A 22,500-nucleotide genomic window follows, 5' to 3' on the forward strand; every position below is an offset into this window, starting at 1 on the left:
GTATGTAGAATATATTTTTATATTTCCACATGATGTGTGTGTTGTGTGTACATGTATGGTTAGTAATGTAGAGAGATAGATAGAAGATAAATAGATAGATAGATAGATAGTATATCTCTCTCAGATAGATAGATAGATAGATAGAGAGAGATATACTATCTCTCATTCTCTCATTCTCTCTCATTCTCTCTCTCTCTCTCTCTCTCTCTCTCTCTCTCTCTCTCTCTCTCTCTCTCTCTCTCTCTCTCTCTCTCTCTCTCTCTCTCTCTCTCTCTCTCTCTCTCTCTCTCTCTCTCTCTCTATATCTAAGAGAGATTGCACTATTATTTATTAGATATCTTTTCCCTTCATTTTATATATTTCTCTTTATTACCATACACCGTTTTAACATTTCTGTAATATTATCTATCGTGTCATTTTACAATGTTGCGACATAAATATCTTAAATACCCAAAGTGTCTGTCTTTACTTCTTGATTTTGTTTTGTAGATCATGATCTCAGAAGAGACGGACATTGTTCGACCTCGCACCCTAACTTACAGCGGAAGGAATGTTACATTTGAGAAGACATGTGGTGGTGTGTTGAACAGTACTTTTGAAGAATTATGCAATAGAGTGAGTAATGTTTGACCTCATGAACATCCTGTTACCCTGTTTTGTACATTTATCTGTTAAAAGAAGTGAAATAACATGAATTAGTATTTTACTTATATTGTTACTTTTAATAGCAAATCTACCTGAGCACACAAAGATAGTTAAAAGAAAAAAAAGGGTCTTGTTTACAGTGTAGGGAAGTATTCTTTTAGATTTAGAAGGACAATGACTTTTTTTTTTTTGATTAAATGACAATCTAATTACTGGATAGCATGAACTTCACTTGTCAATTATTTATTAATTTAGAAGGGTGATTGCCCTCCATAATTTTAGTAAACATATTTTTTCCTTTCTTTTAAACTTTATTGGTAATTCAACCAGTTCTGAAGATTTTGCCCAAGCTCCCTGTGAATTGTATAAAATCCTTGAACATGTAATCATTGAAAGACAAAAGCAATATATGTTGATATCAAATGTAACTGTTTTATCACTTTTCAGCCACTGGGTGCTGAAGATTACATCCAAATCTGTCATGTTTTCCATACCATCTTCATCCAAGACATTCCCGTTTTGAATCAGCGTTCTAAAGGACAAGCTAGAAGATTTATAACTCTTATTGATACTCTGTATGATTACAAGGTAGGGTAAAGTGTAAATTATCTGAAGTAAAGAACATTCTATAGGAGAACATTCTTATAGAATGTTCTCATATAGATAAGATAAAAGTGGCAGAAAAATACACAATAGGTTTATTGATAGATGATACAACAGTTTTGAAGTCCTGGATTTTATCTGTCTGTGGTGGAGAGGAAGGTGTATATATGGATAAAAAAGAGGTCATTGTTGGTGTGTCTCCTGAGTATTGCATAGTTGTGCTGAGATATGCTTAGTTATATTAGCAGTGGTCTTACTAAAGTACTGTCCATTGGAGAAGGAACAAGGAATAGCATAAGTACTCATCTTAGAAATGGAGGGAGGACTAATGTGGAGTGTGTTTACCTTACAAAAGATGAGCCTGCAAATAAAAGGGTGAAGGGGATAATGGAAAGAGAGGAATGGCATGATTCTGTTTAGGGGTAGAATTGTGGTAGAAAGTATAACATGCCCTGGCCAGCATAATATCAAGGATGTGGTGAGTTTACTGATGCACTGATTCAGGAAATCAACCTCATCTTCCATGTATCACTGGCAAGATGGTCCAGTCTTGGCATGGGATGACATGCATACCACTCAGAGGCAATAGTATGAAAAGAAATGTATATAACATCCCACTGTGCATCAGTTTCCTGTACACTCTAATAGAAAATAAATGTGCTAGACATCAAAGGCCATTTTGCACTTTAGAAAGGTGTAGTAATGAAAAAGGTAAAAAGGGGGGTGAGTTTATGGTTAAGTGTTATAAGTCAAAAGTCACACAGCAGTTAAGGATAGCATGCTATTGAAAGGGGTGAAGACAAGTGAGGGTAGAGAGCACAAGTAAATGGATTAAGGAAGGGATAAGCAAAATGGATCAAATGGAATAAGGAAAAGTTGTCAAAGGAAAAAGTGTGGGGTTCTTCAAAGATGTCCATGGCAGTAAGGCAGGGATTGGCAACAGGGGAAAAGGGAGGTTAAGGGAGGTTAAGGGAAATTAGATAAAAGATCAGTTTTAGGAGAAATGTTAGGAGGGGGATGATCCAGGGAAGGGTATTGTGACGAAAGGATCACATGTGAATTCATGAGGAAAAGGAATACCGGAAGGAAGGAGGGATGATGCAGATGAAGCAGGGTGTGTTGGGAGGGAGTGGGAGGAAGGGTTGTAGGGGGAACATGAATAGGAGGATGGATATCAACAGTCGCTTCAAGTGTAGAGGGAATGGGAGCAGAGAGAATGGAGGATAGATGAAGTAAGCACATGTTATTTTGAGTCATGACTTGGATAGTTTTGAAGTATGTGGGGAAGAGAAATGGTTCACCCCTCAGGGTCCCCATGAGGGGTAAGGGCAAGATAACGAAACAGGAATATAGTGTACATGGCTTCCTGGTGCCATTCAGGTCTGACCCAAAGACAGCCTGTTCTCCTTTCAACATGGCACTCATAACTTAGGAAGTGGACAAGAGGCGGAGTTGGAGAAGAGAAGGAAAAGGAAAGGGGGAGAGGAAAAGACCATGCAAAATTGGTTGAGGCAAGGGCTGAGGCCCAAAATAAGGGAGGTCCCCCAACACTGGGCACCCCAGGCTTTGTCTCCTACCCCCCCCCCCCCCCCCTGAAAACAGTGGTATGGAATTAGGGATCAGGATGTTGAAATGGGATTCATTGTGCAGAATGCTCATGTTTGTAGGCGAGAACCTGTAAAGACAGTCAAATGAAGTCCTGAGTGTGTCAAAGGTGAATGGGAGAAAAGTATTCTTGGAGATGAAAGATTTGTCTATTTAGTAAAACTGTTTTGTGTTTTAGTCAATTTTCTGCCAGAGTAGAATATTATATCATGAATTAACTGTAATTAGTGTATAATTTTCTTTGTATGTGTGAACATAAAAAAAAATGAAACTTATATTTCATGTCAGAGATATGCTAGAGAATGAGATAAGTTTAAAAACACATTCCAAACACTAAGCATTCTTTTCCAGGTAAGGATTGTGTGCACAAGTGATGTCCCCCACACACAAATCTTCAGGGGTGACGAAGGGCACTCAGAATTCGTGGACAAAGAAAGCCTTTCCCTGATGGATGATTTAGGGCTCAAGGAGAAGAATGCAATGACGAAAACCATCAGCATCTTCACTGGAGAGGAGGAGATGTTTGCCTTTGAGCGCACTGTTTCAAGACTGACACAGATGATGACCAAAAGTTATTGGCAAGAATATTATTCTGAAATGCGTTGAACCTCATATATTGACTAATAGTTTCTTTTAAATACTAGTAGTTAATGTAAAAAAAGTTAAGGATTATATGTATAGAACATATATTTTTTGATGAAAATAAGATAAATATATTGTGCATCCTTAAAATTCATATAGGTTATGTGTTAACTGTTAGGAAATAAAAAAACAAAATGTAATAACTACATTGTATATATATTTCAATATTTATCTTTCATTCTAGTTCTCATATTTTTACTTCATTGTAATTTGAAAGTAAAGTTTTTTAATCTACTTTCAATATTTCATAAATTGATATATTAAATAGTTTTAAAAAGCAATGCACATAAACCTCAATTTTCTGTATGCTTGTTTGTAAACCTGTTGATTGCCATAAGCATTTATCTTGGCTAAGAAAACAAAAAATGCACCAAAAGTTGAACAACTATTATAAAATATTTTGTGTTATTTTTATTGTATATTTATTACTTCAAAGTACTGTAATGTGCCGAAGAAACCACTTCCACCCCTTTTTCTAAAAAGTTAAGTTTGAATAATTAAAAAAGTATACCTCCATGATGGTCTTCCTAAACTTGAACATACAAAAAAAAATTCTAACATTTCACAAAGCATTTTAAAAGGTTGAGAAAATCGTTTGCTCAAATACAAACAAACAACTATGCAATATGTAAAAGATGCATTTTTTCTCAATTTTTTTTATTTCCTTTAATACAAATAGTTGGTAATTTACAGAACCTGTAATTTTATTTTTCAACAATAATGGTTAGTCTGGTATATTGTGATTATGAAACTAACATAACTTTTATACCAGATTTAAGAAAGAAATAGGTCTATTATCCAATTTCTTCTGGGGCATAAAACAAATTCATATATGGGGTTATGTGTTGACTATGTAAATATTAAAAACAAATAAATAATATCTACATTCCTTTTTTATTTTGCCATATTATACAAAAATGTAATATTATTGAAACATCTCTTTTCCTAATTAAAAAAATGTAATAATAAAATAATAAGAGCTTACAGGATCCTGAATTTCTGATAAATGAACTAAATAAGGACCCATAAATTAATACAATCAGTCATCAAATTTACTGGTTTATGAAAATGAAATACCATTTGTATATCAACAAAACTATTTATCTGCTGTAAATAGCATCAAAGCTATTTTGAAAAGAAAGCTTACTTGCTCATTTTATCATCATCAAGCCCCAAGTTTGGAATTTCTTACAAGGCTAATATGAAACAGATTTACCAGTGAATAAATGTCAAAGTTACAAGATGTCAAAAGAAAAAAATCAGAATTAAATATAGTAACCACGCATTAAAATCCTGAGCTGGGCTGCAAATGAGTCGGATTTGTGGTGACAACCTTTAGTGCTGTGAACGCTGTATCTGTTCCTTCAGTTGCAGAATAGAGGCACGCTGTTCTGGGGGCAGCATCTTGATCTGATCATCCGACAGCTGCAATACTTGCATGATCAAGCTGGCCTGTAAAATCCAAATGTTTCAGTAAGATACTACAACCAACCAGAATGCTAAAATAAAAATAACTCAATGAGCAGAGATTAATAATTTTAACCATATTAACCCATTGCTGCTGGATGGCATGTGCATGCCATGGCATGCCTGGGCTATATTGTGTGTGGCATGTGCCTACATGATATGGTGCGCCAGTCACGTTTTCTGGGGGCATGTATGGTCATGCCACACACACTATGGTGACGACGCGATCCCCCGTCAGTGGGGCCTGGGCCACTATGAATACAACCCGGGAGAGAGGGCTTTCGTATTGGGAAACCACCCAGTGGCTTTGAGTTAATGATGAGTAGTCCTAATTCTGGCAATTTTACTCGATATTACAATATTTAACTATTTCTTAATAGTTAAACTATACTATAGCAAAACTACTTTCAGAATCCTGGTTTTTAATCTAGGTGCAATGTAAATTCCAGAAGGGGGGTACCCTTAAATAGAAAGTTTCTTTCTGAATTAAAATACTATTCTTTTCCAGTTTTAACCCCTTGGATGTGGGTGACCAGACCGTTATGCGTAAAAAGAGTAAATAACTTTGCAAATAAGAGGCACAGAATCTTGTGTTTGCAGGTGCCCGGCCTACAAGCAGCCACCCGGCAGAGCGACTGCTCAACGTAAGCCTAATGCCCACATTTTTGGTGATGTGATTGCCATGACGCAACAGGATCCAATGGGTTAAAACTAAAATTGAGGGAAACTTTTAATTGATAAAATATGAGGGAGGGGATGTTAAAGACAAGGACCAGCTACTAGAGAGGCCATAACTGTAAAAAACCCACTGATGATGGAAGTGCACATGAACACAATGCCCGCTACCGGTTCCTTCTTTCTTTTCTTCTTCTTCTTCCTATTATTATCATTTTAATTCACTGGGTAATTACTAGGCCTACATGACCTATATCTGCTCACCACATAGCTTGAATTTTGGGAAAGATGATTTTATTTTTATTACAAATATTACTATTATTATTGGGATAATGATTGAAATTGATAATAATAACAATATCAATAACAATACTACTACTACTGATAATAATAATGACATATGCTTATTATAACAGAAATGAGAATTTTCCCCCAAAAATTATAGGAATGGGTAAACAGGTGAGGTTAAGAAGGCCTTAGAAACTGACTCCTTGGTGAATTGTGGAGCTACTTGTGTAAACAACAAAAACAACAACAAAAAAAAAAAAAAAAAAAAAAAAGGGTGAAACAAAACTTGATTAACAGATTACAACCAAGTTTGTAGAAATTCTAAAACAAGTAAAATAATAACCCAAAAGTAGTTCAAATCACCCCCAGAACATCACTAATATTTAATATGTTATGTCCTCCCTGCTTCCTTGAAATCAACTGACCTTCTCTTGGTCCTGCCCAGCCAAGCTGGGTGGCAGTGTGGGTGGCGCTCCTGTTGGCGGTGGCACTCCACGAGGAGGCGGCTGGGATGGGGCACCAACTGGAGGAGGAGGATTACCGCCTGAAAGAAAACATGCTTTTGAGTCTTCTCAGAATGAAATTAGTTTTACTAAAATATTCCATACAGATATTTACATGTTGGCTCAAGAGTTATAAACAACTAAGGTCCAATGAATATGTAAAATATAATTTTTATCTACTTAATATCTATCATCATCAATATTATTATTATTATTATTATAAATATTATTACCATCAATATTATTACTGTATCCTGAAACAGCAGAGCAACAGCTAAATAATGTCAGAATAACTGACCTCAGACCCACAACTGAATATACAACACAATATATATACACCAAATACATAAATATATAATCAAACTGAAAGAGGCAGAGAGATGAAAGAAGACTACAATGTAATTCAACAACACAATGCAGCACTTACCGCTTCTGAAGTCTTTGTCTGGTTGGAATCCGGAACGAGAAGAACGAGGATCCCTGGTGTCCGAACTTGTGTTGCTCCGGTAGTCGCGGTCTCTGTCCCTTTCGCGTTCCCTCTCCCTCTCCACTCCTCTAGGGTCTCGGGTATCACGCTGGTCTCTTGGGTCTCCTCTCTGGTCCCTGCTGTCCCTCGGGTCTCGATATCCCCTGGAGTCACGCTCCCTTTCCCTGTCGTTTGTGTTTAGAGTTTAGTTTCTCCTTTTATTAAACTTCTCTACCCTTAACCTCTAAGCACCAGAAACCCTCCTTCTTTGTCTGTCCCTCTTCTACAAAATATGAATGATTGACAAGTTTCACTTTGTAAATTTTGGCTGTACAAGTTTACACACAAGAAAATGTATATTTCATCCTCACATCTAAACTACAAAGATTGTCAGTAGAGTGGAAATTTGTACAGTTCTCCCTCATGCTTGACTGAAAATGGGGATAGACTACCTAGAAATACATAAAAAAACTATCATTCTTTAATAATACAAAACAAGAAGACATGTATTTAGATGTATCCAGAATTACCATCAAGTTGTACAAATAGTAAAGAGGCAATAATATACCACAAGGTAAGGCTGTGATATGTAATAGTATGATATGTAGGAGGAAGGTGAGAGGATAAAAAGATCTAGGGTTTGGCTGATTGAAATATGAACCTTCAATACAGTCACAAGCAATATATCCAATTTACTACAATCTTATCAAAAAAAAGAAAAAAATGATCATCCGAGCAACATTACTCACAAAACTCTCCTTAATGAAAGCGACATCAACCTCCTCACCTGTTGTCTCTAGGATCTCCACGAGTGAACGTCTCACGAGGTTCACGACTTGGTGGCGGTTCCCTGAACCTTTGATCACGCTGGTCATTCCTCTGGTCACGTTGCTCAAATTCACTTCGTTGATCACGGCTAAATCTGTGAAGCAAGCAACCCCCAAAGACTGTCAAATACATCACTAAAATGTAGTGAAATTTGGGCAAACTAGTGTGTGTTAGTGTTGTTGATAATATATATATACATACACACCACTACTGACAACCATGTTATTTGCAGATTCAACTTGTTTAAGATGAAAAGACTACTGTACTCATGATTACCTCTGACTAATACCTATTTTCCCGAAAGAATACAACCTCCTTTACTCTGATTTTAACCCAATGGCGCCGGGTATAGCAAATTAAAAAAAACTCTACGCTCTGGCGAACGGCAGGCAGCGCGCCGACTCTGAGCGCGTGATATCGGTACATCAAGCCGAATCATTGCCTCGGGGCGTTTTGGCGCGGCGCCGCTGCGGACAGCCGCACGCCTCACATCGTGCGTATTGTTATGACGGCGATAGCCGTGACCCGTCGCCATTGGGTTAATAATCTAACTATTTAATCAAAGAAATTCCATAACCACTATAATCAAATAGAAGAGAGCGAGAGAAAAACAACAATGAAATATATATTAAAAGCATTTTATACGCACATGCACCCCATTCAAAACCAAACACAAACTCAAAATTGCGCACACACACACACACACACACACACACACACACACACACACACACGCACACACACACACACAAAACTCAAAATCACAATCACTCTCTCACACTGACACTGATACTGACACTCATTCTTACACACACACACACACACACACACACACACACACACACACACACACACTCACTCACACACTCACTCACTCACACACTCACTCACTCACTCACTCACTCACTCACTCACTCACACACACACACTCACTCACTCTCACACACACTCACTCTCACACACACTCACTCACTCACTCACACACACACACACACACACACACACACACACACACACACACACACACACACACACACACACACACACACACACACACACACACACACACACACACTCTATTTCTCTCTTTTTCTGTCTCTCTTTCTATATCTCTCTCTCTCTGAACATGCTACTACAGAAAATACATAAAACTTGCCTAGTCGAAAACATATCCATGCTATACACTAAAACTCAGCTGAGAAAGAAATGGGTGATACAAAAAAAGCTACCTCTCTTAATATTAATATACTATTCCCCTTACTAACAGTTCTCCACTAATCCGACATACAAATTAAAATTCTGTCTGCTTTATTTCTCAATCATATGAAAAAAAAAAAAAAAAAAAAAGTTTCTTACATCTCCAGGTTCAATGCTGATTACATGAATAATGTCAAAGTAAAATAGGTACCTTCAAAGGCTGAATACTATCCCAAATCTATGGTAATACCCAATTATCTCCTAAATACGAAAGTCTGTTATCAACAGAGCAAGTAAACGGAGGTAAAACATGCCGTGCAAAATGAAAAAAAAATACAAATGACAGAATAGTGAATTGGTCAAATAAAAATAATGGGAAGAAACCGAAGCTATTATAATACATGTCCAGCTCTCATACCTATTACTTCCTTCAGATTCCTTTGACTGTCGGCTTGAACATGAAAAAAATAAATAACAGTTACATGGATAACAGCCAACCTTCAGACCTAGCTTAACACTTCTTCCTGTATCATAACAGAAAAATAAATCACTGTTGATTCTTCATTCTGCAATTAGAATGCCCTTGTGTCAACCGTTGCAATAATACTCTAAAAATGTAGAGTATTCCATATAAATTTTGGACTTACTAAAACTGTGTACTCTGAATCTTCATTAACATGAATGATTAAATGAATGACAATGTGCATTAAAGTGCATTTTATGAGATTAATTCACTGTAAGGAGCCAATTAGCTAGTATTCCTACACGATCTCACTTGCTTTCCCAATTCCTTAGGTCTTCAGGAAAAATATTTGTTTTTTCTATTGCTATTGATATCAATACTGTTACTATTAATAGTGACATTATGATTATTATGAGGCTATTAAAAATACCAATAGTAATGAAAAAAATGTAAAAATAAAAGATTTTTACAAAAAGATAAAGGAAAAGGGTAGACAGGCAAGATAAGTAGGAAATGATTCTTAGGTGATTAAGCACTTGTAGAACCACCTGTTTAAAGACAATAAAAAACGGTGGGAATGACATACAGTTTTGCCTTCCTGCCATCCCTGAATATACTTTATATATGTTTATGACAGATGGAAAAACTGATCAAGAGAGATAAAGAGGAAAGAGATAATGAATGAAAGAAAGAAGAATGAAATGAGTACCACATATTCCTTGTATCATATTGGAACCTCTGATTATTCTTCATTTAACATAACCCCAAAATCCTTTAAGTCATCAATAGCACTAACAGGGGGCAGATATCAAATACCAGAAACTATAGCAAAAATTAGATATTGATCGGTATCACAAAACACTGGAAAGTTATGGATATATTTGTTATGTGACCCTTTTCACAATTGAGTACATCACCCATTGGTGACGGGTGTAGAAAACTAAAAAAAACACTACGCTCTGGCGAACCACGGCAACGTGCCGACTTTGAGTGCGTGAATTCGGTACATCAAGCCGAATCACTGCCTCGGAGCGCTTTGGTGTGCCGCCGCGGCTGACAGCCGCACGCCACATTTCGAGCGTATTTTTATGACGCCTATAGGCGTGACCCGTCGGGAAGGGGTTAAGAGTCCCTTTTATATATCAGGATGCCTAAGCCCATAATTCTATTGTTTAAACAAAATATTTTCAGTCATAATTTCTTTATGTCCCAAAACATAAAAGAAAAGACACAAACAACACATGTGATTTGTGCATCAGAACAAGAGTGGATTGTGAGGGCAGATCTTTAGAGCAAATATTTATTTTGACCATTACCTGTTATCAAAGTCATGATGTGGGCCTCCATAGCCATCATGAGGAGGTGGAGGTCCTCCCATACCTGGAGGAGGCAGTCGCATATCCTGATCATTTCCTTGGGGTGGAGGTCCTCTTGGTGCTCCACCTAACTGACGCATATCAAAGTCACCCCCTGGAATATAAATATTATATATTGGAGTGCTTAATGCACCACTGCAAATAATGAAAATGTCTTCTTTATCTGGTATCCTACTTTTAGTGCCAGATTATCTCCATTTACTTGGTTGGTTTATAAAATACTAGTTGACTCTGCATATGAAAATCTACTGCAACAAAGTAAGCAACAACTGAACACATAACAATCTGTATGCAATGGTAACCAGACAAAATCTAGAATGGTTCCAGCATCTAGCTTGTTGATAAGGTCAGGCAATGGGAGATAGGTTTACTGCCATGATGACTTTTGTAATATTGGCAAACTCCATGTTCCTCAGCCTTGTGGTCAAAACCCTAAAATGGGTTATTAAATGTTTTGTGTATATTAGTCATTATGCTTAAGAAAGCTTTCACTCAAACTATATTATCTTATATGAAATGCAAATAAAACAATTTGTTGAGCAATACCAGTTAAAACTGATTCTTAACCCATTGGCGAACCACGGCAACGCGCTGACTTTGAGCGCATGAGTTCGGTACATCAAGCCGAATCACTGCCTCGGAGCGCAACATTTCGAGCGGTTTGTTATCACGCCTATAGGCGTGATCTGTCGGGAAGGGGTTAATAAGAGTTGGATAGTGGGATTTTGAATGGGGATCAAGAAGCATAACAGGGACTGCAACAACAACAAAAAAGGTTGAGAACTGCTGGGCTAACTTGGTTTAAGCAGCTAGGTCATACACCTACACATTACTTCACAACTTACCTGGGAAAGGAGGTCCTCTTGAAGGTGGAGGGCCAGGTGGGGGCCCTTGGAAGCCCCCTGGTCCTCCTGCCATGGGTGGGGGGTAGCGTGTGGGTAGGTTGTTTGGAGGGGGAGGGCCACTTGGGGGAGGGGGTCCTCCATTAAGTGTTGGTGGAGCAGAGGTTGGGGGAGGAACAGATGGTGGAGGAACACTTCCAGCTGGCATCAAGGGGTCAACTGCTTCTCGTCCCCCATGGAGAATCTGCACAGCTGTCTTGGGGTCAAGGATTCTCATGACAACCTGAAACAAAAGAATAAGCATCAATACAATTCAAAATAATATAATATAAATTACACAAAATCATTAATCCACTGATGCTGGGATGTCATGAATATACACTCCAAGTTCACTGTGGTTTTAGTTTAATAAGTTTGTTTACATATAGATGTTTACACTTTTCCTTGATTTTTTTAAATTTTATTTTCATTTCTTATTGCTATTAGTACTGATAATAACATGTCCTAATGTCAATAATAATAACAACAACAGTAATGATAGTAATACCATTAGGTATATAAAATGGGGAGATCAGGTGAGATCAGGTAGACCCTACTAATTAACTCCTTGGTGCCTATGTATTTATGGATCCATCCAAGTGGAAATTCACAAAACAAAACTACAGTGGACAGTGCAATAATCAGTTAAGCATTCATCTGGAAGGTCTGAATACAACAACACTTGTACCTGAGCCTGCAGCAATGCATAAGCAAGCTGAGGATTATTCATGAGCATCGTGCGAGCCTCAGTGGGGTTGTTGCGCACACACAGCTTCATTTGCCGCATAAGTTCATACATCTGTTCTGGGGGAAGAGAGGCAACTGCATTGCTGATGGCTTCTGGAGCTTTCCCTGGCTCCACATCCGGGCCATAAGGGGATTCCACAACAGGACCCATCATCAAACCTGAAGGAAAGAATTTGAGTTAAAGGATCTGGCATTAAGGGGTTAAACAGAAAAATGTGTTCAAGTTAATCCAATGCCGCTGGGAAAATGTAATATTTACTGCAGTATTGTTTCATGAAATGTCTATACTATAGACAGCTCCAAAAGTGCTTTGCCACCAAGAAATCAATTAGTTGACTTTTATAACAATGTTACTGAGATTACTAACAGCAATAGAAGATAAAATTAATAAGGAAATTACTATAAATGGCCAATACATTTCTACATATATACAAATATATATATATATATATATATATATATATATATATATATATATATATATATATATATATATCATGCATGTATATTCATTACTTACTCTGCATCTCCATTCTTGACTTCTCTGTACAAGCATTGTCAACTCTGAGTGGTCTGCCTCCGATCTCATAGCTATTCAAGTTACGCATAGCTGACAGTGCCGTCTCCTGATCTTTATATTCACAGAAGCCATAACCTTTTGGTTTGCCAGATTCACGGTCATACATAAGCCTAGAAATTAACAAATGAGTGAGAAAAAAAAAATACTCAATGAAAGATTAGAAAGATAAGATTGAATTATGTATATATTTAAATACAGAGACATACATACTGCAAATATTCATCAAACACGCCCACACATTCTCTCTCTCTTCTCTTCTACTCCAATCATTAGCATTACATTACTAATAAAAAAGTCTTTGGGTACTTACTTAAAAGATAAGACTGGGCCAACCTGGCTAAATATATCACGAAGTTTCTCCTCTGTAGCTTCATATGGAATGTTTCCAACTGCAAGAGCAAAGTGGAAGTAGTAATGATAATGGAACTGTTTCTTAAAATATTTATACTTTTCAATACTAAATATTCACACACTCAAAATAATTTTTGAACTTAATCTAAACATGGACACAATATATAACAATATAAAAGGTTACTGATATTTAACCTAATGCTGCTGGGGAAAACGAACAAAAAATGGGGAAAATGCTGTGCTCATTTTTTATATTTTTTGTGGAATATCTCTGCACACAGATAGCTCTGCTAGAGCATAGCCACAAAGGAGTCAATTAGTAGACCTTGTGACCTTACCTGATTTGAATTGGCAGGAAAAATGAATTTTTTATTAGCTCTATAACTATCGATGGTGTTATTTTTATTATAACCATTATAATTACTATAATCTTATAAACATTAGCAACAGCAAAATAAAGATAACGTAAATTATTTTCATAAATCAAAGAAAAAGGTAAACAGGCGAGACAGGCAGTACTCGTAATTAGCTCAATGGTGACTTAGTACAAGTGTAGCCATCTATGTGTAAAACAATTAAACAAGTTAACTTTCAGTGAGCATGGCATACACGTACCCACGTCATGCCCATCGGCATCAGTTAAAAAAAAAAAACTTATTAGATTTCATGTCTTTACAAGCTATTATGGTTAACCCATGGGAACTGAATGCCCCAATGCCTGCACATGATCCAAAATCCAGGCATTAGGCTTATTTGAGTGGCAACTCTCACCGGTGTGTGGCCTGTAGGCACAGGCCAAACAAGCAATCCTGTGTGGTGTCAAGACTCCTTGACTCCCATTTGCAAAGTTATTATCTAGTTTTTCAGGATAAGTGTTTCTTACTTTTTTGCCATTTTCCAAAGTCTATATTTGTCGACTGATATGCTGTATCAAGATGGTAATAGACTGTTTTCCTTGCACAGACTCCATATCTCTCTAAGTAGTCCAAAACTCAGCACAATAACAATAAATAACATTTTGTTATTTGTGAATTCTAAATATATTTTCCTAAAAATCAAATTTTCTGTAAGATCACCCTAACCTTAGAATTACGATCTATATATACTAGCCTGTGGGCTTAATACAATACAGTCTATATATTCCCTAGCCAAGGGGCACTATCCCCTGGAACCCCCTGGATTTAACACAATACAATCTATAGAAACCCTATCCAAAGGGATCCACCCCCTGGACCCCCAGGGTAAGCAACCTGAAACAGATGGGGGATATAATTCGCCAAACCAAATACTATATTTGGACTATATTTGGTTCTACAAATATAGTTCGTCTTCCATCTATGGTCTCAATTGTTTGGTTTCTAATCACTTTCGGCATTTGGGGTACATGATGGGCTCAAATATCAAGCTGTGATCGCTACTTATGTCTAATTCTTTTGCATAGCCACTATATTGTTTAAAAAAATCAATGCAACACTTAAAATAAAACATTTCTCACTGGCATTTGTCCAGCAATGGAGCCTCAAGCCCTATCAAAGAAGGTTACTGTACAGAATAATGTAAATACTATTAACCGATACTGCGGAATAATGTAAATACTATTAACCGATACCGATATAGCGGCGTCATAACAAACTGCTTGGTCTGTGGTGTACGGCTCTACGCCATGGCTCATTGCCATTAATCTCCAGAGTGTAGAGTTTTTATCTATTTCCTTCACCCGGTAGTGTTGGGTTACAATACATTAAAGAAGTATAATAAATGTTAAAAAAATGCATTAAATACATTAATTAGAAAAAGCAGGTATTGATAATTACAAAATAATTGTTTTTACCAACACATAGTAATACATAAACTACTTGACAGTTCGCAATAATGAGTCATGCGGTCATGTGTTGATCCTCACAATGTAAACATGATGGGGACAGCAGATTGATCGATCTTCTCACTTCTCTGTTATGTATCACCCTTATTTTCAATTTGTGCATCTTTTCCACAGATAAAAAGGGTTTTGTTTTAAGTCAGGGTTAACCATTCCATACACTTTCTTTTTACCAATTTCCTGATTGTCAACCACTAAAAAATTTCCCACAAATGCTCTACACTGTCCAGTAAGACAAGTAGTACAAACCATAACTTGCCATGAATACAAACCAAAAACAGTTTGACTGGAATGTATTGTTTAACTGCACAATTGAGATTTTGTTCGTAAATGTAAGCCTAGACAGTGGGCATCATCAAAGACAAATTCACTGGCTCTAGTGAGGAACAGGTTTTGTACATAATTTCCCAAATGTTAAAACGAAACGTGCCATGCATGATTCATTTGAATTCAGTGATCTACTGATTTCCTATATGGTTTGCCGTATAGGAAATCAATATGAAATATAATGCCGCTTCTTGCAAGATTTACCCTTATAACAGTCCGTAAAATGTGCGTCCTTGTAATAACGTTGTCAAACATACCATAATATAAACAAACACGTCAGTCCCCATCATCACTACTCATATCTTCCAGCATACATATATCACCCAATAAACTAAACCAACTGGACGTACCAAACACGGAACGCAGAGATTTCTCCACCACAGCACTCGTCTCACTCATTTTGACGGCGAATTCTCCTCCGAGTCGATAGAAATACGAATATCAGAGCGCTCTCCTTCCTTCTCTCAAACCATAACAACAACCGGGACTTTCACTTGCTTCACATACGCTCTGAGACGATTTCCCTTTTTGTATCTATATTTCTGGGCGACATTCACTGGTATGAGATATATGTTTTTCTTTTAATTTTTAGTATGTTAGATTTATATGGATATTTCTAATAAATGGTGGAATACGGAATATATAGAGGAATCTGGTGGTAAACTTTCATCGTATCTGAATGAAATATCATTTGGAAATAGAATTTTAATAATACTTTTTTTTTCTTTGTCTGTGTTCATAATTTCTCCAAACATATATATATATATACATATATATTAATAGGTTTTAAAAACAAATTGCGCTGTGAAGAAGAGTCATTTACAGAAGAAATGACCATGAAGTATCTTACTGTCCTGCCATATATTTCATAAATATTTATGCCTTTATTCAATTATAAGTTCCTATTCCTAACAATATTAGAAACTATTATTATGGAACTATCATCTTCGCAAAAGGATAGAAATAGTTATTAATTCAATCCTTAGTAATGTAGGGGAGGCTTTGACAATTTCCATTTCAGTGCATGCATCTATAAGAAAAAAAAGTACATCCTTTCTATATAATTTTCACAAATTAAACTGAAATTCTGATAACAAGTTCCATCAAAACATATAATCAGGATGCGAAAAATACCAAGCCGACGAAATATACCTATATAAAAAGAGCAAAAAAAAGAGCATTCAAAAGGTGTATGACCTTCACCAAAACAGACAAGTTGGCAGATCCAAGTCCGAGGAAGGTGGAGACCTGTGTTTTTTTTAAGCCAAGGTAAAATAGCGTCCTGTGACTTCTGTTTTCCATTTTGGCTATCGTAGTAGCTCTAGTTTTAGGAGGAGAGCCGCCGAGAGTGTGGTTTTTCAGTCGATTTTGTAATGAGTGCGTTCGTTCTGTGATGTTCTCTAATGGGGAGTGAATACGAGAAATTTTCGGTCCATTGTATTGTAGTAAGATCATTCCTTTAAATATATGCATATATGTGTGTATTTATATATTATTTTTGTTCCCTATGAGTGTCCGATGATATGTTACGAAGGCAAGAAGATTAGAGTCTAAGACAGTGATTTTGATGGAAGGGAACTGAATTGTGCCTATTACATAAATCTTAATTCACTCATATAATAACCCCATTGTCCGAGAGTATTAAATTCGTGATTCGAAAGTGATTTATTTTTCTACACATTTTTCCCTGTTTGGCAAAGTGGCAACAGCAGGGTAGAGCAGAACATAGATTTCTCATTTCTTACTGGAGCTGTAGATTTCTAGCGCATTTATTTGTTCTAACCATTAACCATTAGCCAGTTAGGATTCCCCCATACCCACAAACATGGCACTGATGGTATGGGAGGGCATGAAGGTTACCACAGACATTACAGAATGAAACAAGAAACCCATATACTAAATAAAGCACTAAGTCGTTTAATGGAATAGTTGGGGCTGTGCATCCTGTGACCTCCCTAGCGGCCCCCTACCCCTCCCCATGGCAGAGGGGGATAACTCATTATATCTTCCATCTGTTTTCAGCAAGATAGAGCATAGAATGTATGGTTGCACAGAAGTCTTTGTTTTCCAAACATTTATTTTGCAAAATAATTTAGTTCAGGGATGCAGCCCCCTGCATTAGATAATTTAGGGTGTACAATTTATTATGTTTCCTTCATATTTGAACCTGCATGTCAGTCTTATGCACCATCTTGCTGTGAAGGATTCTTTGTATTTTCAGGCTGGGGTTGGTAGCCCCCTCTCCTTATGGAAAACTATCTGTAGACCATATTATTAGGTTGAAAGTGAAGAAATTGTTACAATTGTTATGATATTTTTAGGTTGAAGGTGAAGAAAATGTAAAATTTTTTATGATATTTTGTATGATTAGGTGTATAGAAAAAGGTGTGAGGGATGGTGTACACCAAAAGATTTATGATGAATGTAATATTTTCAAAGGTTATATGTACATACAAGAATAATGTTTAGTGCTCTAAGTGATGTGTGTGCTCAAGGTTATATAAGGGTATCATCTGGTGAAACCTACAGCTGTCCATTTAATCACCTATAGAACCCCCCAGTCCCATGCCAGTTATTACCGTGGGGGCCTTAGAAAATGGAGACTGTGACCCAGTCTGTCTTGGGCCTCAGCCCTCAACTCGGCTTATTTTGCACGGTCTTCTCCCCTTCCCCTTTATTTGTAACCCCTTCAACTATCCACTTCCTAAGGTGTGAGAGCCATGTTGAAAGGATGAAAGGCTGACCTTGTGCTAGTCAAGATATCCTAGGCTTACCTTGGCCAGTAATGAAGACTTTGTATCATCAATAGGGGCATTAAGGCTTACCCCTTTATCAAATAGTGCCACTGGTTTCCATTCTGGTTCCAAAATCCAAGGCTCTCCTTTGACTAAGACTCTTAACACTGCTAGTACTAACCCCTTAACAATACCTACTTTCACATCAGCCCGTTTAGATCATCCATTCATGTCAATACTCAATCTTCAGGAAATACTGCTCCTCCTCTCCCAACATTCACTACTTCATCTCTTCCAACCCCACAACTCCTTTTCATCAACTTCCCCATCCTCCCTTATTACTACTCTGCAACCTTAATGTCCACCACTCCGCAGTGCTACCACTCTTATCACTACTCCCATCTTCCAGACGCCACTGTCTTTCTGCTACTCCCACCTCTTACAACCATCTTAAATACTCTGTTTAGCCTAGCTTTATGGGATTGATTTTTTTGTAATCCCCCCATAGCCTGTTAATCTGACCACATTCTCCTCAAATAGGAATGCCTCCAAAAACGTGTAGGTAAAGTTTCCTTCCACAGCCACCCCAATCATTCCCTCCTTATCACATTTACATCAGAATCCCAGGCTACAGCATTATCAACCCTAACAGATATCACTGGCAAATCCATTCCTTGCCAACCTCATCCCACCTTCAACACTTGTACCAGAACTGTTTCAGTCTCCCAAAAAAACTGCCCTATTTATGACAAGGATTGGTCAGACTATGGAGAAGACCTACTCACCTGCCTCACGGACAGTGGTGCAGTATCAGTACAATGCTACACCATTCCCCCTAGAGGCTGTCATAGGTCCTCCACTAATATTGCCAAAATTACTCACTGTAGACATGACTTCATCTTTAATGTTTACACTGGCAGAGAGTCCCTCCTTGTCCGACCATATCAACCATATCTGTCAGTGTCAGAATTGTTGATATCTAGGCCATCCTGCCAAACACTGTCGTTATACAACCCAATGCTGTCTTAGTGTCCAACCTGGTCATAATCAATGAAGATGCTTTGCACAGTCATGCACATATGCCAGTTGTGGCAGCTCCCATAATGTATTTATAGTGGTTGCCCTAAGTAGGAAGTCTCAGATTCAAACTTGGCCTCACTTTACACGAAGCACGATGAGTTTCTTTCTCACTCCCTACTCCAAGATCTCTTCCTCATCCCACTTCTACCCCCTACCTCTCACAGTCAAATACCTTTGCCATTCTAAATCTAGACACCCCAATCTCCACCATTATTCCAGACACTCCAATCACTATATCCCTCATACCTACTCTTTTACCTCCTTTCCTAATTCATCGCACAAAACAAGCACTCCATCCCATCTACCCCATCCTCTCCATCAACTTCTCCCTCCACCTCTCAAACATCTGTCCCCTCTTTTCCCCCCACATAAGAAAACCTTTGTTTCTCAGACCTCCCCAACTGACTGCACTGCACAAACTCTTTAAGACATTCAAAACTATCTAATCACGACCCATGATAACATGCCTACATGTCATTCATCCTCCAATCTTTCTACTATTCCGTCTACACTCAAAGTAACTGGTGATATCCATCTCTCACAGTCTCTACCTTCTCTCCTTTGCTAATCCCAACCTTACCCTACAGACATCCTTGCATTATCCCACACATCTCTCTTTAACAACTTTGATCTAATAGTCCCTACTTTGCTGAACTGCTATACGACTTCTGATAGGCAGCACGTTTAATCATTAACTAACCCCCCACTTTACCTGTTTCACTATTATACCGTATTACAAAATATAGCTTCCTGAGTTCCCTTCCTTCTGGACATGAGGTTTTGAACATTTTTAATTGCTTGTGATGGGGGTGAATCCACATTTTGCATTGATGCTCAAAAGATAAGGCAGTATACGTAAACATATTCAGATATGTGGCTGAGAATTAATATTTATTTCATTTATATGTATAAATTTGATTTTTTATCATACTTTAGATATATCCTAATTTATATCTGTGGGGGATATTATGGTAAAGTGTCATAGGGTGCACAAGAATGAATGTATGTGGACATTATGCAAATGGGCTAAAATCTGGTAAAAGCATTTAATTTAACTCTTGTTTACCCATGAACGAAATTGAGTTAGACCCTCATATTGACAGGGCAATTCCTCTATTTTTGTAGGCATATGAAACCACTTTCAAGTCATATTGACCCATGGGACCCCTAAGCATCCTGACAGTGCCCTTGAGTTGTTACTCTCATGAATATTTATATTATTATTTATTTCAAAGTTATAGCCCCCTGTACGAGCAAGTGCACTTGATAAGTGCACTTTGCCATCTTTATGATAAGCTGTGATTAAGAATTTTAGAGTCATTATAAGTATTTAAAATATTATAACGTATCAAATTCTGAGTCAGTAAAGTGCACTTGGTCATTGCAGATGTCATACAGCTGGGACCAGCAACAGCAGTATGGCTGGGGAGAACAATCAAGTTTTTCCTATGACATGGGATCTCCAGAATTTGGGCAAGAGCAGCAGTTCCAAAGCTTCGATTATAGCAGCTCTGGTGCCCAAGGAGGACCCCCACCTGCTTCTACTTACAACAATGCAGGGGGTCAGCAGCCTGCCTTCTTCACCCCAGGACCTTCCATCATGACACCAGGACCCAACCCTGAAGCCCCTGTCACAGGAGACTCCATAGATGATGAGCCACCCCTGCTGGAAGAGTTAGGAATCAACCCAGAATCCATCTTGCAGAAAACTCTCACAGTTTTGAACCCTATGCGACGCACCAACCCCATGATTCTACAGGACACAGATTTGGCTGGTCCTTTAGCATTTTGTTTAGCCTTTGGTAGTTTCCTTCTTCTCTCCGGTAAAGCACAGTTTGGTTATATTTATGGCATTGGCATGTTAGGATGCGTGTCAATGTATGGTCTCCTAAACATGATGTCAATGTCAGGTGTAAATTTAGGTGTTGTCGTAAGTATTCTTGGGTATTGCCTGTTGCCCATGGTTGGATTGGCAGGTGTTAATGTACTCATATCTCTTCAAGGTGCTGTTGGTATGGTTTTGACAGGTGCAGCCATCCTCTGGTGCTCAGTTTCAGCTTCTAAATTGTTTGTAACAGGCTTGGCTATGGATCACCAGCAGCCTTTAGTTGCTTATCCATGTGCACTTCTCTATGCTGTGTTTGCTCTCATTACCATATTCTAGTTTTATATTTATGAGTTAATTATAACTAAAGAAAATATTGGTTTTGTTTAAGAAAACATAAATGCTTTCACTATCTAACATGTGTGCAAGTTATGCAATTTACTGGATATTAAGTTATAATGGCAAGTGCATGTGTCTGCTTTTTACCGGAAAAGGATTTTGTAATAGTGGTATATCCACGCATTTTATATACAAATATATATGTATTTATTTCATAGGAAAAAAAAGAGTAGTTAACCATATATTTGAATCATAAAAGAACAATGCAAGCTTATGTACAACATTCATTTGTTGATCTTATAGTTAAGCTTCTCTCCATTCCTTATTTCAACAAGCTTCACATGTGTTAATCTGTGTGATTCAGAATTAGCCATAAGTTTGCTAGGTGTTTTAGTGAAATTATGTCAGTGAATGTTAACTAGTCTGTTTTAATTGTTAGTAGGCATATTACTTTTTTTCCTTTCTTTTCATTATTCTTGAGTGGATTGCACAGTGAAAGGTCACATCATAACAACAGGACAGTAGTTAGCCTTGTCATGTATTTTGACATGTTGTATTATTGAGTTGTGTTTGGCTTATCGAGGATCATTTGGCAGACTGTTTCTTAGTCAAAATTATCTTGGTTGAAGATCACTCAATGTTGTCATCTTTATTGACCTAACTTAGGTTGAAAACTTAAACTTTTTCATGGATTTAGGTATTATACGAGAAGATGATATATTCTTTATAATAAAGTTAAAGGACTTTATTCTTGTTTGCTTATTCCTAATTTTTAATAAGTTAAATAAGAAGGAAAAGAAACACTGAACTGTATATATCAGTACTCTCCAGGCTTTTCCAACCTGTGGCTTATGTAAATAACTTAAAATGCACAATAGTCCATCAATTATGCAACCAGTTGTGGTAATCTCAACAGATGTTTAATGGTGTAGTGCAAGCAATTTGATAAAATAAAACATTTATGCAAACTTACCAAAAACTGAGCCAGGAAGTCCTAT

General features: G+C 37.4%; 3 protein-coding genes across 6 annotated transcripts in view; 2 read left to right on the plus strand and 1 right to left on the minus strand.

Annotated features, from left to right (window-relative positions):
* Positions 1 to 4,381, plus strand: part of LOC125036004 (putative ATPase N2B) — a 9,832-nt gene extending 5,451 nt beyond the window's left edge. For all 3 annotated transcript variants that reach the window (XM_047628350.1, XM_047628349.1, XM_047628351.1), the window contains exons 7-9: positions 490 to 615; positions 1,093 to 1,233; positions 3,205 to 4,381. In XM_047628350.1, coding sequence (XP_047484306.1) covers positions 490 to 615; positions 1,093 to 1,233; positions 3,205 to 3,459 — 522 coding nt within the window. In that variant the 3' untranslated portion in view covers positions 3,460 to 4,381. The remainder of the gene's footprint in view (positions 1 to 489; positions 616 to 1,092; positions 1,234 to 3,204) is intronic.
* LOC125036003 (cleavage stimulation factor subunit 2-like) lies at positions 4,371 to 16,021 on the minus strand. Of its 2 annotated transcripts, XM_047628346.1 has the most exons (11): positions 15,874 to 16,021; positions 13,277 to 13,355; positions 12,907 to 13,076; positions 12,328 to 12,545; positions 11,604 to 11,883; positions 10,699 to 10,852; positions 9,338 to 9,370; positions 7,682 to 7,816; positions 6,856 to 7,079; positions 6,351 to 6,469; positions 4,371 to 4,947 (listed from the first exon to the last, which is right to left on the minus strand). In XM_047628346.1, exons 1-11 carry the CDS (start codon positions 15,920 to 15,922, stop codon positions 4,831 to 4,833), a joined length of 1,578 nt encoding a protein of 525 aa, XP_047484302.1. In that variant the 5' UTR covers positions 15,923 to 16,021; the 3' UTR covers positions 4,371 to 4,830. The 2 variants fall into 2 exon arrangements, with proteins under 2 accessions (XP_047484302.1, XP_047484303.1); XM_047628347.1 differs by lacking the exon at positions 9,338 to 9,370.
* Positions 16,022 to 16,644: 623 nt separating this feature from the next.
* LOC125036128 (protein YIPF5-like) lies at positions 16,645 to 22,250 on the plus strand. The gene is made up of 2 exons (XM_047628551.1): positions 16,645 to 16,792; positions 20,726 to 22,250. The coding sequence occupies exon 2, from the start codon at positions 20,726 to 20,728 to the stop codon at positions 21,500 to 21,502; it is 777 nt and encodes a 258-aa protein (XP_047484507.1). The 5' UTR covers positions 16,645 to 16,792; the 3' UTR covers positions 21,503 to 22,250.
* The last annotated feature ends 250 nt before the right edge of the window (positions 22,251 to 22,500 follow it).

This window comes from Penaeus chinensis, chromosome 20 (assembly GCF_019202785.1).
Source record: "Penaeus chinensis breed Huanghai No. 1 chromosome 20, ASM1920278v2, whole genome shotgun sequence".
NCBI classification, from domain to species: Eukaryota; Metazoa; Arthropoda; class Malacostraca; order Decapoda; family Penaeidae; genus Penaeus; species Penaeus chinensis.